At 37.3% G+C, this 16775-nt stretch overlaps 2 protein-coding genes across 3 annotated transcripts in view; one reads left to right on the top strand and one right to left on the bottom strand.

Annotated features, from left to right (window-relative positions):
- The window catches only part of LOC105459696 (calcitonin gene-related peptide type 1 receptor), an 18032-nt gene extending 11957 nt beyond the window's left edge, over positions 1-6075 (bottom strand). The window contains exon 1 of the mRNA XM_011705929.1: positions 5971-6075. Within this exon, the coding sequence (XP_011704231.1) occupies positions 5971-6075 (105 nt within the window). The remainder of the gene's footprint in view (positions 1-5970) is intronic.
- Positions 6076-16396: 10321 nt separating this feature from the next.
- Positions 16397-16775, top strand: part of LOC105459695 (juvenile hormone esterase-like) — an 8943-nt gene continuing 8564 nt past the window's right edge. For both annotated transcript variants that reach the window (XM_011705927.1, XM_011705928.1), the window contains exon 1: positions 16397-16628. In XM_011705927.1, coding sequence (XP_011704229.1) covers positions 16585-16628 — 44 coding nt within the window. In that variant the 5' untranslated portion in view covers positions 16397-16584. The remainder of the gene's footprint in view (positions 16629-16775) is intronic.

The raw sequence follows: 16775 nt of genomic DNA, 5'->3' as shown, positions 1-16775 counted from the left end.
GAGGGATGCCGTCGCTGCTGCTGCTGCTGCATCTGCCCCTTTGGTGTAATGATATCTGAAAAAAGAACTACTGCATTCAGCGAGACTCCGGGCCATCAATTTGCCTCGTAAATGGGATTCGACGAAGCATATCTTTCTCTCTCTCTCTCTCTCTCTCTCTCTCTCTCTCTCTCTTTCTCTCTCTCTCTTCTTCGGGCCGGCCCAATCGGATTAATGCGGGTCCCGGAAATTATACCGCTATTGCATGCGGCGACACGATAAATTTTATCAACGCGAACAAAACGATAATTGTATCCTGTCGCTTTGGCTCTTGGTTTATTATGTATCGATAGCGGGCGGGATTACACTATCTCCCCGCGCTACATTGCAGCTTATTGTCGTTTGCATCCCGCGATCCCGCTAATATTAGGAGATAGATGAATCCTCCAATTTCGTACGTGTCGTATTGTCGAATTGAAATCGAGCTATCGCTGTTTACTGATCGTATTGGATTTGATTCGAAGTTCGCGCAGCGAATTTGTTCGGAACGTGACAATATATTCGTGCACATATATTCGACAACGACAGCAAATCTGCAAAATAATAAATCGAAATGATGTATACTTTATGTATTTACACTTTATATTGCATTATTTACACTTTATATTGTCAGTTATTATACAGTCATATGATCACAAATATCCTTTCCCTGTTTTAATCTTATTCGAAAAATATTTTTTTTTATATTACACGGTGATATTTTACCTATCTCTTGCACACATGTATAAATGACTTTGTTTTTATACAAATATACTCGTAACAATAAAAATATAAAGCCACAATTTTGATATATTTCAGTTGTGCGCAACATTGTGATGTTGTATCTATGTAATTGAGAAATCTATCAAAATTGCGGTTTTACATTTTTATTGTTATGAGCACGATGCATTTGTATTTTCAACAGAATAAAACGAATATGAATAGTTATGTATATAGATATTATATTAATGTATGTAAAATGGAATATATGTGACATATATATATCCTCTCGTAGAGGCAAACGCATTAGTTGCGCGGATGATGTCTATATACAACATGAATAACAATGCATCGATCGTTGTTCGTCCACATGCACATTAAAGGATTTCTCTACTCATATAACGGCCCAAAAGATTGATGATTTTTAGGAATTTTTTTTTGGAGGAATAATGAATAATGATCTTTCTCCAGGGGTTTATGTTTTTATTCATGTTTCAACTGTATCGGCGGCAAGGCCCATTTCTAAGGTCATACATCACCATTCGATGCTTTATAACTTCATCAATTTTTCAATGAAATTTCAAACACGTATTCTCCGGATATTATACTTACGGAAAATATATGAAACAAAGAAAATCTCGACATTTTTATCGTGCAAAATAGAAAGACTCCTTAACTTTATTGACTTCAAGCGCTCCGAACAAATAACGGCTCTACAATGTGTTACGCGAAGAGTTATCAAAGGAGTTATCTCCGAACTAAAAGTAATGGAAAATGCTTTTAATTTCCTCTTGTCCTTCCATTAGTTAATCTCTACGATTACTCCTCTCTCTCTCTCTCTCTCTCTCTCTCTCTCTCTCTCCCTTTCTCTTTCTCTAATAATTTAGAACTGGAAATTTAAGAGAAAGTTTTGAACCACTTGCTTTTCGTACCCGGTATATAAGAGAAAGTTATGAAATTTTCAGAAATTAAATTTCAGAATTGCGAATAGATTATAAAATCTTATTTGTCACATTTAGAGACACAAGTTAATGTAAACGGCTTTGACTCAAGGCAACTAATTTAAATGCAACGCGGTGTAATACGTTATATGAACATAACACGTTTTGCTAATTTTATATAACCAAGTTGTGCAACTGTGACGTCTTGAGTTCTTTCTGCCGTTGAAAGTGCGATAAACATATAAATTTCATAAATTTTAATTAGTATTTAAATTTAATGACAAACTATAGTAAAAAAGTGCAATCTCATATGTGCAAAAAATAATCAATGTTATGCAAACGTTACGTGACATTTGGTAATAAATTTTATATAACCAAGTTGTGCAGTTACTTCGTTTTCAGTTTCTATCGCTAGCTAGGAGTGTAGTAAGCGTCTCTCTGTCGCACAAATTTTTCTGGAACTTTACTCGAATTCAAAATATCTTCTTGCAGAGTTATAATTTCTTTTTTTTTTAATTTTTTGAAAAGTCGCGTATCGCCCAACGGCATTAAAGTACGTAAGTAAAATTCACGCACATTTCAGATTACACTGCATATTCCCGATAGCGTATTTTATGTAATTTCATAAACAACGCTTTTAGATAATAAATGCGCTGCAAATGATTTCATTTTAAAATGATTGCCAAACAAAAGCAGGCTGTGATAGCCGACGATGAGAATTTCAATCAATTTGTACGCGTACATGCTTTCGGTGGACGGGATTGCGAGTTCAGTATACAATTACTGTCCAATGCATTTTAAGTGTATTTATTTGCATAAGCCGTTTCCTAGTTTTACGATAATATTTATCTTAGAGGCCAGATGTTGCAGATGCGAGGAACGCGGATCGATGATGATATGTAAACGTTCGTCGTGCATAGGAGCGAGGAATACAAAGGCTTTTGTCGTACCGTCGCGTCGCGGCCACTACGAGTCGTAAAGAATCGGTTTCATTTGAACGTTGCAATGCCGCGCCGCGGCGTACGCGTCGAGAATTCAGCTCACGTCAGACACGTGTGTGAATTAAAAAACTCGGGAATAGACCGCCATTTTCTGCGGGAGGCAAATATATCACTATGTAATTTGCAGAATAAAGGAAAAAAAAAAGAAAATAGAGGGGGAAAAAAGAGATACGAAAGGGTGTGCGCACAAAGGTAACGCGGTTACGAACGGCGCTATCATTAGCGGAGTCTAATGAATCCGTTCGCAATTTCGCGTTACACAGAATAGCCGCCGAGGCTAAGGGAAGGAGATTAAGTAAACAGGGAAGATTATTCAGATAGAAATGATCACTCGGGCAGATTACCCGCAGCTGGACAAGAATGGAGGCGGTACATGCAAAAATATATTCTCCCGGGCTTTCCCGCTAAGCCATCTGGCCTCATTCTCTGGACCCCGAAAGATAAGTGCGCGTCTTATCGCCGTTTGTGAAATAGTATACCGCGGAGGTATTTTCCACCGTGCAGTTTCGCGTCCCATGTGTCGAATCCCTTGCATATTGTACGAATGAGTATAATCGAGCGAACTGGCACGTGTAACATCGCTAAATTATAATATACTTGTGCGAATATCTGATATCTCGGTAATATCTAATATTAAACTAATTCTTTCATTCATTTGACATGCAGTAGGGTAGAAAATTGAAATGCGAAGTATACTCATTGTCTGTAACTCGAAAAGTTCAACTTTCAGAAAATTAGAAACCGAATAAAATTGAAGAATTATACAAATCAAATATATGTGTATAACTTATTTTTTCTGGAAAAGCTCGAAATATTGTAAATTTTTCTTACGTTGCTCTTTCTTAGTTATCTTTAAATGTATGTTAATCATGGATTTTCTTACTTTCTAAAAAAAAGTGAAAATAAGTGAAATTCATCATCACTGATCTTCAGTGTATACTATCATTTTGCCAGTAACATCGTATACTTTATTATCGTAAACAGTGAGTTGAGTATTTCAAACAGTTTTGAGAACTGAAGTTCACTCCGCCTTTCAGTAATATTCACCGTTTGTGATAAAGTATAAGGTGCCACTGGTGAAAAATGATATAACACTGAAAATCAGAACGACAAAACTCCACTGATTCACTTTTCTTCCTCTGAGTTCTTTTGCCTCTTGTCAGAAGCGCGGTGACCCCTCTTATCGTATATATTTCTATGTGCATTATTTACAATTTACACAGACGTATGAAACCTACAGTTGCAAGAACGCCGGTTCCGAATGGCCCCCTTAATATTTAGAGGGGTTTTCCATGACAAGATGTACTCTCAGTGGATTGCTCTCGCTGGCCTTCCGAGAGGTAGCGATCGAATAAAAATCCGCTGTTTCTATATATGTATAGTCGGATTTAAACTCGGGTCTTTGGCACCGAAAGCAGACGCACAACTCTCTGCGCTACGATCACTACCTACGCACTTTTAGGGAGAGTAAAAATTTACCTTGTCCCATTATATCTTCTATTTATATCGGAAATACTATTAAAATCATTAAAACGTTTTTCACTCTTTTCAAGCTTCCCACGTCCTTTCGCAAAAGTCGATCGTTACTCAATGCTTCGAATTTGTCTTCGTTTCATCTTACGGCGGCAAAAGGTTTGCCGTAAGAAATCGATTTAGAAACGGGCGCGTGGCGAGCGCGGCATTATGCTCGCAATTTTAGCGGCGTCGCGACGAAAAAGGCCGCGGGTATCGACGTTGACGTCAACGTGCATTAGAAGTGAATGCCTTCACGACAACGTGATGGATACACCGAGAGAGTAAGAGGAAGGGGGAGTGAGAGGAAGGGGGAGAGAGAGAGAGAGACAGAGACAGAGACAAAGCCTGGTGGCTTCGACAAGCGCGGTTATGACGGGCCATGTTCCAAAGGATGATTACGCTATGCGTATCGGACGTATCGGTACCGAAATGAAGCTGGTCCTAATGAATAGAGCGCGGCTCGTCAAATACGTGAGAAGGGTTGACACGGATGGCGTTACGTAAAAGCGGCTCCTCGCAGGCGGGAAGCGCTTCATCGTATTATCATACTGTCTCACGCGTCGAAGGTACATTGCTCTCCGACATTAATCCTATAAGAGCGGTGTCGAAAAATCTCTAAAGCGTGTACAGCCGACACGAAGAGAGAAAAAGAGAGAGAGAGAGAGAGAGAGAGAGAGAGAGAGAGAGAGAGAGAGAGAGGGCGCACGTATTGTAAAATCCATCCGTCCCGACGGATAAATCGCTTTATCGCTCAAACGGTTTCGGTAACATCGCGCGGAAATACTTCGAGGGATACTGGAATGTTAAATGGATAACGTTTAAAAAGGATCTGCGTATCGACAGAAGTTGAGAAAAATTCAGGACAATTTCATGCTCGCTTCATTTCTATGCCTCCGCGTTCCCTTTTTAACTGAAATTTCCGGTGCGCGCATCATAAATCCGTTTTCCACCGAGCCGTGACAGTCGCTGCAGCGACGAGAAATCAATTCTTCAAAAATAAATCGCGAGATACTTTCTCCTCTCCTCTTTTTTTTTCTTCTTTTATTACCGTTGTCGGAGAGAGCTCTCGCTCTCTCTGCGCCGTAACGTCGTTATTCGTAATGACGCCGAAATGTATCGACGATGCTCAAACGAATAATGCAGCAGGCGTCGGCGTCGTATCGTCCGTATCGCAAAAGGCGCGCAGAGATTGCGAGGTCGCGTGATCGCCTGAAATTGTTCCTCTGTGCAACGTTGCGATGCAAAATAAGTAATACCCTCCCTGTCGGATGCAGCGTGCGTGTCTTTCAAATATTTCAACAAACGCGTCCCGTTTCGCTCAAACGATATTAGCTCGCTGGAGGAATATATACGGCTGATCGTGAGCCTTCAGGCAGAATAACGCGGCAGAATCGAACCCGTGTCAGAACGGCGATGTCTCGCAACGAGACTGAGAGGATGTAACTGGGACTCGCGTGTGAGAACTTGTATGTTATTTCCCAGAGGGATCAGTTCCTCCCTCCCGTCCTCCCCCACCCCGTCTTCCCTTCTCCACAGAGACCCGCGGCGCACCGTCCAGTGGTTTTAACCATCGAATTTTTCAAATATCATCAAAGGCCAAATAAAAAAGATTTCTTTTATATACGTGATCCCGGCAATGTTCTTTTCTCCGACGTTTTCCGTCTCTCTCTCTCTTTCTTTGACGTGGTAAAAGCTGAAGGGAGATCTTTGATAGTCAGTTTATTTTGTAACACGAAATGGAGTAGAGGCAAATAACTCTAAAAGAAATAACTCACGCTCAGATCCTGTAGATTCACGCAAGTAGTGTAGTTGCTCCATATTTGATTAGATTCAGGATGCCGGAACCACGTGCCGTTTAGCTCGCAGTATTTGTGCGCCATGACTGCAACAGAAGTTGGTTAGAATATCAAATGGGGGGATGTGGTGAAGTTGAGAAATGAACGTCGTAATTATCGATTTCTTAATTACCGAACTTTAACGGCACGTCTGCTAATAATATTAATGGAATTTCGCTGTAATACACGATTAGTCATTCGCTACATCATTTTTCATATATATTTCATATATGTTTCATATTGGAATTAATTCAAAGTCCGCGGTCGATCCCTTTTTAATTATATTATTAACAATTATGTGTTTTATTTATTTGCGATTTCATTGCTCTGTACATTATAACATGTAAACAAGTAAAAAGGTACATACACTCGAATTCACGTGCCTCAAAAAGAAGAAAGGAATGAATTTAAATGCGGTTTATCTCGCTTCGACGTGGCGCGTCTGTTAACGTTCAAAAGGGAGGTGAAAATGGAAGATGAAACGTGTATATCCTGGCTGCGTAATCATCCACGAAGTACGAAGTTACGTCCGCTTCTTGTCGAAGCTCGTTCAAACTTCCGGCGAAACAACAAGCTAATTTAAAATTTCCCGATGCGGAGTAGTTTGTGAAAAAAAAAAACCACGCCGGCGGCGGCGTCGCATGAAGAATCAAGAGCCGGCAGGTCCACCACCCATTAAGCGGATAGAGAGGCGGGGATTATTCCCTCTCTGGCGAATCCACCGGTTTGATAGCTGGCAAATAAAACAAAATGCAAATTGAACTTCAGTCCACTCCCACGAAACGCCGCCGCCGCGCGCCGCCTGGTTAAACTCTCGCATCTTTGGGAAAAAATGTATACTTTGACTCCGCGCGTAGCCGCCTCCTAGCGTTTTAATCCTCCCTCCGGCGACTCTCTTTCCTGGTCTTAATTAGCTGATAAGGTATACGATGTAAATATCCGGAGTGTATGAAAGTAACGAGAGATAATCTGTGCGTAATTACGTTTCCGCTCGCTCGAAGCGCGCGATCTCTGATCTTTGCGAATCTCCACAAATATAGAATATGATGCGGCATTCGATTTCACAAATGGATGTAATATGATTTATAAATGTGTAAGGATTTGAAAAATAGATAGAGATAGGGACATCGTCATACCTACAATACTTGTCGCTTTTATATGATACCATTCGAGATTGCGAGGAATAATACGATTACATTGCAGGAGAGGACGCTTGTTAATAAGCTATTACAATCGGAATATTATGTATACGAGAGTAAAATTACGTCAACGAACGATCGTGTTGGCGAGCGTTAGGGGCAGCGATTAAACTCCCGTTCGTTGTTAAAGAGAGTTGCGGGGAAAAGTACATTACGAAGACGCGACCGTGAGAAATGGCACGGTCGCACGCGAGGGAGTCTGAGCGATGCCGAGTCTTTCCTCGAGTATTACACTGTAATTCGTCGCAAATGGCGCAAAGCTGAAATAGCTGTTTCTCATACAAATGCATCGCGATACAACGTGAGTGAATAATGCGGCGCGCAACTTGCTCCGACAACAACTGGAATATTAGAAACGGCGCGCGTATCGCCGCAATTCCGCCGGGCATATCCAAACTCCCGGAGTCCTGTGTGTCCTCGATGGCAACAGCACAGAGAGGCGTATCGCGCCTTCGAGGGAAATCAATTTTCCCTCGAATATATCCGAAATTTCGCATCGTGCAAGCAATTTTAACCGGTAAAGCCTACCGACTACTGCGGCTATTGCAATTATTTTCATTTCGCGACCTCGTTTAGGCTTTGCAATCGCGCTGCCTCTTCCTCATTCTCTTCCCGTTCCGACATTCTGATTACCATACCACCAAACATATCGCCGCACTGTCCCCACGGTCCGACATATCCAATTTGCAGAGAACAATCAACCGGCGTAATGTCGGTTTTATTAAAAAAAATTTACATAATTACGGCGATGAATAATTAAAACGTCAAATAATAGCATAGGTAGGTATTCCAGATGTTCTTTGAAATAGTAGTAATATTTATCATTGTCCGAGTAGAACACGACATTTCCTGGAAGCCATTTATGTTTCATTTCTCGCTAATTGATCATTAGCAATGAAATTTCACGTACATTAAGTACCTTCGTTTGTTCCCTTATTGGATTACAGTATTAGAAACTCGATCCCGTTTCGGGGAGAATATTCATCATTTTTGCGACAGGAGTTATCGATAGTGCCAATGCAATTTTATATATATATATATATATATATATATATATATGTAACGATTATTGTTTTCTTTTTCCTCTATCGTTAAATTGCGGACTGTTGTTTCAGAACTTTACCCAAACCAACGAGCGGTATATAAAAAATAGATAGGCAGGGTATTTTGAAACTGCGATGATAGAACCGTGATATACTATTTTTTATCAGCAATATATGTATTCCCATTTTTGCGTATTAATTACGTGATTGTTGAATTTAAAACATTTTGTAAACCCAGCCAGAAATGGTTGATTGATCGATGTCGAATCGATGTCGAATCAATGTCAATCGACCAAACATTTCTGACTAGCAAGCCTTATTGGCAAAGGTACACGTGGCAGATAACTAAATAAATCTATCTTATCAAATAACTCTATATTTCAACAATTTCATTACTAGAGAAACATGGAAAACTAAATAATTCAAGTTCGATTAAACGGAAAAAACTCTGTTACATACATTTATTCAGAAAGAGAGAGAGAAAGAGAGAGAAGAAATTACGCGCACAATGATTATTTGCCGACTTGTGTGGCCGTTCATTATTTCGTGATGAGGGTCGATCGATCGCGCGAGTCGGAAGACTCGCCTACAAACCCGCCGGATGTTCGCCGAGCGTAAAGTATCGATGTCTGCCCTTAATTCGTCCATCACCCCTTTCTTGCATCTTCCTTTCCGACAGGCGCCGTCATTACATCACATTTATCTTCCCCCAACTGGAACTCCACCCAAGCTTAAAAAATATATACCTTATATATGTATATATAATATATATTATATATAATATATATATAATATATTATATATATATATATATAAACACGCACCCCGCACATTCGCGGTGGCCTTTAACGCGGAGCTCTCTGTGGCGCGACACGGCGAGATTTATTCGCGAAATTAGAATGGCAAAGCGCTCGTTAAAAAAAGGAATGCCCGACGTTTAATTCCCGAATAAAAGCGGAACGCGGGGCTTGTCCGGTGCACCGCAAAGAGAGAGAGAGAGAAAAAGAAAGAGAAAAAAAAGGAGGAGTACAAAAAAGCGCGATACAATACGATACGGCGCGGTGGTCCAAGAACATGGTTTACGATAATAAGGAGATAACGAAACACCATTAGCGGCCGTTGTTTCCTGAAACGCGATCTCGTTGGAAGATAACATTTTCGCTAGGGACTGCGCCCGCCTGCCTACGCGCATAGGGCATATGCTATTTTGCGCCTCGAAATCAGCATACCTATAGTCCTACCTTTGACCCATTAACCATTCCGGACGGTGCGGTCATTTTAATTAACGAGATTAACAATTAACGGAAGGGAGGACATACTAACGGCAAATATGAGGATGTGACTCTCCTTCCGGGAAAACGCGGATTAACTTTGTTGAATTAGTAAATGAAACGACGTATAAGTTACAAATTCAATTTCATAAATATTTTACAAATATTATATATTTCGTAGAAATTTCATATTTTCAAAATTTTTTTTCAGAAGTCTCTAAAAAATATAATCTTTAAAAAATAATTCTTTAATCTCAATTTCTCTTTGCAAAAATATTCAGAATGATTATATAATTTGTAAAATAATTCCGTCTTTCGCAAGAAATATTATTTCTAGATTTTTATCTCTTGCCTGTTATTAAGTTGAAAAGAATCACTGCGCCGTCTACATATAAGTGAAAAAGAGATATTAAAGAGAATAAATGTAAAAAAATAATAAAAAATATCAATCAATTATAAAAAAATTATAAAAGAATTTTATTATAAAAGAATAATAAAGAATATCAATCAATAAAAAAGAATAACAAAAACAAACGAATTTTAAGTGTCAAATTGTTTACGAAATCGTATCAAAATATAAAAGATGTAAATTACTTCATAAATATATTTGTTATAAAGTATCAATATTATTGATAATGTGTGCAAATCTTTGATATATTCATTATATATAATGTGCATATTGGTAACATTAATTATATTTGAATATGTAAAAATATAAATATGTAATGTAAATGCATACATAAATAATATAAATCGTTTTTTAATGCGTACCAAGAAAATGTAATAATAATAAGATCGAAATTACAAATCCTCTACGATACAATTCGCTATGTAAATAAGAAGTAATATAGCAAATCGATATATAATGTTGCCGAGATATACTTTTGTTTTTCTCTTGAGAAATTAGTTTTAAGCACATTTATGACTTTCTGCTTCCCTCCTGACAAGTTATCAGAACAGAAGCTGAAGGTGATGAATGTTAGTAGATTCCCAACAGCCTCGGACTAATATTACGAGCTCCCTAAGGACGAAGATGACAAACCAAACGCAATTAAGTGCGTGTCCATCGTGAAATCCTTCCTGTTCATCAATCCTACCATAACATGAGCTATTGTAAAGCGGCTATTATTAAAACATAAAAGCTTTTGGTTTTATTTATATTAAATATTAAACTATACATTTAATCTTTTTAAAGTTCACGTTCAGAAATATTTTAAAACTTTAAATAGATAATTTTGTCTTTTACTTATAATGTATTTTATTTGTATTTGAATTAGCAGAGAAAAATTTTAAGTAGAAATTTTTTAACACGTAATAAAATTTCTTTTATGTAAATTCATTATTTGAAAGAATATTATAATATTCTTATCGCACCGTACAAGTATGATACAGTGGCTGCTAAAAATTTCTGCTCAATACGTAATTTTATTGTATTGAAAATTATTAAATATATTGTATCATGATAAAAATTTTCCATATCTTCAATTTTAAATGAGCAATAAAATCCCGCAATGTTGATACAATTAGGAACATTTTACAACATGTATTTTTAGAAAGATATCGCAAAATTATACGATGGCCGGAAACTTTTGGCAGCCACTGTATATCCAACGTCTTAAATCATTGTGAAAAAATCAAAATAAAATTGACTTTATGTATGAGTGTTACAAAAATAGAAACATAGAAGAAATAAAAGAATTCCTCGATAACTGGAAGATGTTCGTTTATAAATCGAAAAATAAAAATAAAGACTTATTGCTTCTTATTTCGATAACTAACTGAACTACGTCCCGTCCAATATTCTTGTTTCATTTACGTTCTATCTTATTTTTACTCGAAATTCTTCTCTTCTTCTTTTTCTTCTTCCCTACCTTGTTCAATAAATCTCTTTTCACGGATTCAGTTAAGTTAATGCAACTAAACTCCTCTCTAGTCTCGTTGCAGCAGCTGGCGATGCACTTTGCAAGTTTTGACGGAAACAAGTTTCTACGAAACGTCGAAGAGGGAAAAGTTTGGTATCGGAATATTTTTTCACCCGAAAAGGAACGGTTCCCTCGGTTCGGGTCGTGCAATCAGGCGACCGTTTGTGCGCGCGTCGAGAAAGAATGATTGTGCATATTGTGTACAAAATGATTGGTCCGGAGAAAGTCTAAAAAAAAAAAAAAAATAAAAAATGATCTGTCTGGGAATAGCCGATTCGCTCGTTCGCGAGATTCCCATGACGCGACATCGTAACGATCCGAGAAATGATGCGAGCCGCGGATCGATACCACATATATACCTCGGATATCTTGGATATCAAGTGCTCGGAGCTGAATCGAACAGCTTCGCGAAACTTTGTTAATATCGTCATAGTGCTCACGCGAAAGTTCCGGTACCTGTTTCGCCGATATTGATACATCGCGCTATACGACGGCGGCGCGGTGCTGCCTATGAAAGATCGATAACGCTCTCGAATGATCTCACGCGCGAGCGTATCAATTCGCTGCATCCATTCGGGGACAGCGCGAGTGCTTAGCTGCAGATTCAACGCTAATAGATCAGAAATCAGGAGAGGAGAAAGGGAAGAGGAGAGGAGACGTTAATTAGTGTTTGCGTAGTTCTCGATGTCTGGAAGAGACGGTACAATATATCCATTAGGCACTGTTTAATATATATATATATATATATTAAACAGTGCAACAAATATATATATCTATATATATCTTTGAAGAAAAATGCCCGCAGATTTTCGTTTCGAAACATGCAGCCACGGTTTCGTAAGAAGATTCTTAAACTACTTATTTATTTAAAAAAAAACAGATAATAGCTAACAACCGCTGTCCGACCTACTTTCATATCCGCACCAGACCAAATTTACATTCGCCCGTGTGAGTGGTTATCGAATCTTCGCTTTTTATTGAGAATTAAGTCGGATTTAGAACCGCGCCCGTTTTGGCGAATAACGTTGAGAGTACATTTTAACGCGGAGCTAATCGATATTCGCTTCGCTGCGCTCCTCTCACTCTGTCTCTCTCCCCTGGATTTTCACCATGTTTACCTATCCATAGAAACCGTCGCAAAGTTTATATGGTTGCACTCGACATTATCCGTCACAAAAACTGCGAAATAAAAAAAATTCACGCGCGTCTGGCGCGTTGGGCGCATTAATTAAATCTTGACACAGATATCTCCAATACAACGGTCAATCATACGCTGGCAAGATCGGCTATTATACCTCCCCTGAATACATTTACAGAAACAGTAACAAAATGTTGCAATACCGAGAGGGAGTGGTTATCTTTTCAGTATAGTCGTGTGTTTGTCAAACACATTAGTGTACGTAAATATGCGCTTTCCAACGATCCCCGCTGCACGTTACTGGTTTTTATTTCTCTTTTTTTTCCCCCTCTCTCTAACACGTACGCGGGAAGAGTTTTAACAGAGAGAGATATATTATTCGCGGTTGATTTATTTGCTTCTCGTTTACCTTTATTTAGTCTCCGCAAAACACTAAAGATTCTTTTCGCGAACGCCGCACGGAGAATGACCTATTTCCTCGTCAATGTTAGCCTTCTCGCGACGACGAGACCAAAGCTGTATATATGGCGCGGCGAAATGTCACTCTAAAAGCACTATCCTTCTCCATGTGTACAGCTGAAATGCAATTCCGCAAAGTATTGTAAATCATCCAAGGAACTACTGCAATATATGTATAATTTAATGACATGCCCGTGCTATGCGACACGTACCTTATAAAGTATAAACCTAACAAAACATTTTCAGCGGTCAAATATGATTTTTTGCGTACGCAAATTTTTTTACGAGTTATACTGGTCTTTTGTAATAAACAGAGTTAAATATTGCGACAATGAAAAGCATGCATATGTTTGGAAAAAAAGAACGCAGGGTTTATACGAAGGTCTGAGCATTCTATACAATAGAATATTTTTCGTTTTTGATAGCCTAAAAACTTTTTAGCTCAACGTCAAAAAAAAAAAAACCGTAACGCGATCCATTAACCACTAAAGTAGAGAGAAGCGGGCTATATCTAAGATGTTCCATTTTACCAGACCATTTCTTCGTTTCCAACACGTAAAGAGAAGAAAGAGATTGAATGAAAGATTACGAGTTCATATCAGTTTCTTTTTATTCTTTCGCTCCGAAAATAGAGCCAATATTAAAGATTAGTTAAAAAAAAAGATATAACATGCAATTTTGTGCTTTATTAGTATATTTGATTTGTTTGAAATAGCACAAATATTTTTATATAATCTATGAATTATTATATAACTTTTGAAATTAAAAAGATTTATGTATACAAAAAAGGTAAAAGAATTTTTAAATATATCACGATTCATATCATTAAAAAAACAACGATATCAATTTTGATAATATTATGATTGATAATCATGAATCATTAATAATGCATTCATATCAATCATAATTATTAATGATAACATCATTAATAATCATTAATCATTAACAATCAATCATATTAATTATGAAAGTACAAGATGATAAATACAATTAGAAAGCTTGTTCATAAATCTTAAATGATATTAAAAAAATATAAATAATATTATTATATTATTATCTCAAATGATATTATAATATCATTTGCAATTTTTTTCGTTGCTCTGATTTTGTATTTTTTTTTGGCTTTAAGAAAAAAAAACAGTTTATCATCATCACTCATTAGCTTATTCCATTTAATTTTGCCAATCGCGCGCGTTACGCCCTGTCAAAGCGCTGAGCACCGCAAAATTTTTGTAACTCGCCTTGCTTTCGTATAAATATAAATTCCTTTTCTCTTGCAATTTCAATTTTATTACTGCTTTTTCAAATTGAGAATAACGACGTGATGTAAACAGATAAATCTGTTTTTAACCCAGATTTTAGTCGTTCAGTGATGGATTATGAAACTGGGAGATTTACTCAAATGGTCGGCAAAGTGTGTTAAGTACTAATAGTACTTAAGATCTGCTCATTCTATTTACTGTTTGTACGTCCCGGATGTTTATTGCCATTTTAATTAGTTCTTATCGTTCTTTCATTACGATGTAAGATATATAATATCATTAAAACAAGATTAGAAAAGGCCAAATACAGTCTAAAGCGAATCTTGGTGCTTGGTAATATTATTTTTGTGTGAATCACAAATTTTCAGTTCAAGTATATTGCGCGCCGCTATCGCATATTTGATAGTTAAGATATTTTATTAATTTTATAATGTCATCGCCGAGAGAATTCACGTTTATGGATACATTTTTTTGTTGTTTTTTCCGAACTATTCGTAGGTAAATGTTGTGAATATAATAAAATACTGATTATGGGAATAAATTTGAGAATTATAATATGTCTATCATTTTAATTAATTACTCTCTAAATCTGAATCGGTGGATAATCACTGATTAATCTATAGTTATTCATTGAATGCATCAGTTCCAAGTATATTAATATAATAAATATTCAATACGCACATGAGTTGACTGCGTTCCGTATTCACTTCACGCTTTTGACGCTTATAGCGTTCCCGAAACTTTGTTTATCAAATATCAAACAAGGACAAATCATGCTCACAGCGCGCGAGCGTTAAAATCGAAAGCATTGTTTCTCGGAAATCACTAATAAATAATGCTATAATCACTGACAAATCATTGGACTTCACTGTACTCGCTAATTGCACAGTGGATTCGGTTGTTTCACTTATTTATTAGCAATACAAGGCGTTACCTACTTTAATCATTGACTTTTCCACTGATTCAGATTTAGAGAGTAGCACGAAATGCAAAGAAATAAAAGCGGAACTTTATACGTAAAATGACTATTAAATATATTGCTATCCAGTGAACTTTATACATAAAATGATTCACTTCTGATAACATGAAATTACTCGAAAATTATTTGTTGTACGACAAATACTATGAGCAAAAGTTACACAACATAAAGAGAAACACAATGCTGCTTAAATTGAATTGATACAAGCATTTGTATAAATGAAAAAAACATGCTGTTCATTCTTGCATATCTTATTGGTGGCTTACAATTAACTTTAGTTTGCATTGTTCCTCAAAGAAAACAATTCAACACATGGTAAGAAATAATCAAACATATAGCAAACAAGGTCACTGGATCGTATATACGGGGAAGGTCACTCCACGTATTAGTTTTTTAAAAAATGTTTATTACTGAGACTTGTCTAATACACCAAAAATATATATATATATATATACACGAACTCGGTTGCGTTGATAATATGATATGAGAGGACTCGGCCTCTATGCGAGGACTCGGCCTCGGTTCTACGAGAGGACTCGGCCTCACGACGAGAACTCGGTTAACGTTTTCTTATGCGTACGCTTCGCTACGAAAATCGTATCTGTCTCGGCCCATCGGGGCTGTCCCTTATATAGGGAAACTCTCGGCGAGCATGGGCCAATCCTGAGTCATGCGTGACACATGGGTTGGTCCTGCCGGTTTCTTTGTTTTTAAATAAACACGTCGAATGCGACGTCGGATGCGACGTCGTGCGATAAGGCTGGCGCCGAACTCGGCTATTACTCTATTTATTCAAAAGGATGCTTTCTTTATGATCTGTCCGCCGTGTTTGCTTCGCTCGGCGACGCGGAATGCATAGAACTGCGTAGTGGGCCTACTAACATATACGCAACAACTATATACGCAACAGTCACTAAGACCTTTCACTGCTATATTTAAGCCATCGATTATGAAATTGCTCTTTTTAAGCATAATGTGTAGCATAATCGGCATTGATAAGATAAGCTAATAAGCTGATAATGGAATTACAATGAAAATTTTAAAATAACAGATGCAACATGGGAGTGGGGAGAGAAAAAAGTGGGAGAAAAAATTCTTTCCAACAAGACGGTCACGGTGTCTTTTAAAGAAAGATCGCAATAAAAGGAGAGTGGAGTAGATCGTAGTTAACAGTCTAAGTCTAACTGTCTAAGTGAAGAAAATAAAGAAGACCTCCTCGGATATTTTTTTTTAAATCAAGTTACCAACAAAAATCAGTGACCAACACAGTTAAAAATAACAATGTATTTTCAATCCCTAATAACGCTTGTATTACAAATATCTCGGTAAGTACTAATCTTTATATTAAATATAACTTTTTCGTTCAATGCACTCGTTCAATCTCCACAAAATATAATATGTTCCATCAAAAAATTCAAAATAACTCTCTTCAAAATTCAAAACTCAATGTGTAACAGATCGGAAGAGCACAC

The sequence above is a fragment of the Wasmannia auropunctata genome, unplaced genomic scaffold, assembly GCF_000956235.1.
Source record: "Wasmannia auropunctata unplaced genomic scaffold, wasmannia.A_1.0 LD334169.1, whole genome shotgun sequence".
NCBI classification, from domain to species: Eukaryota; Metazoa; Arthropoda; class Insecta; order Hymenoptera; family Formicidae; genus Wasmannia; species Wasmannia auropunctata.
This window is presented reverse-complemented; position numbering and strand designations above follow the sequence as displayed.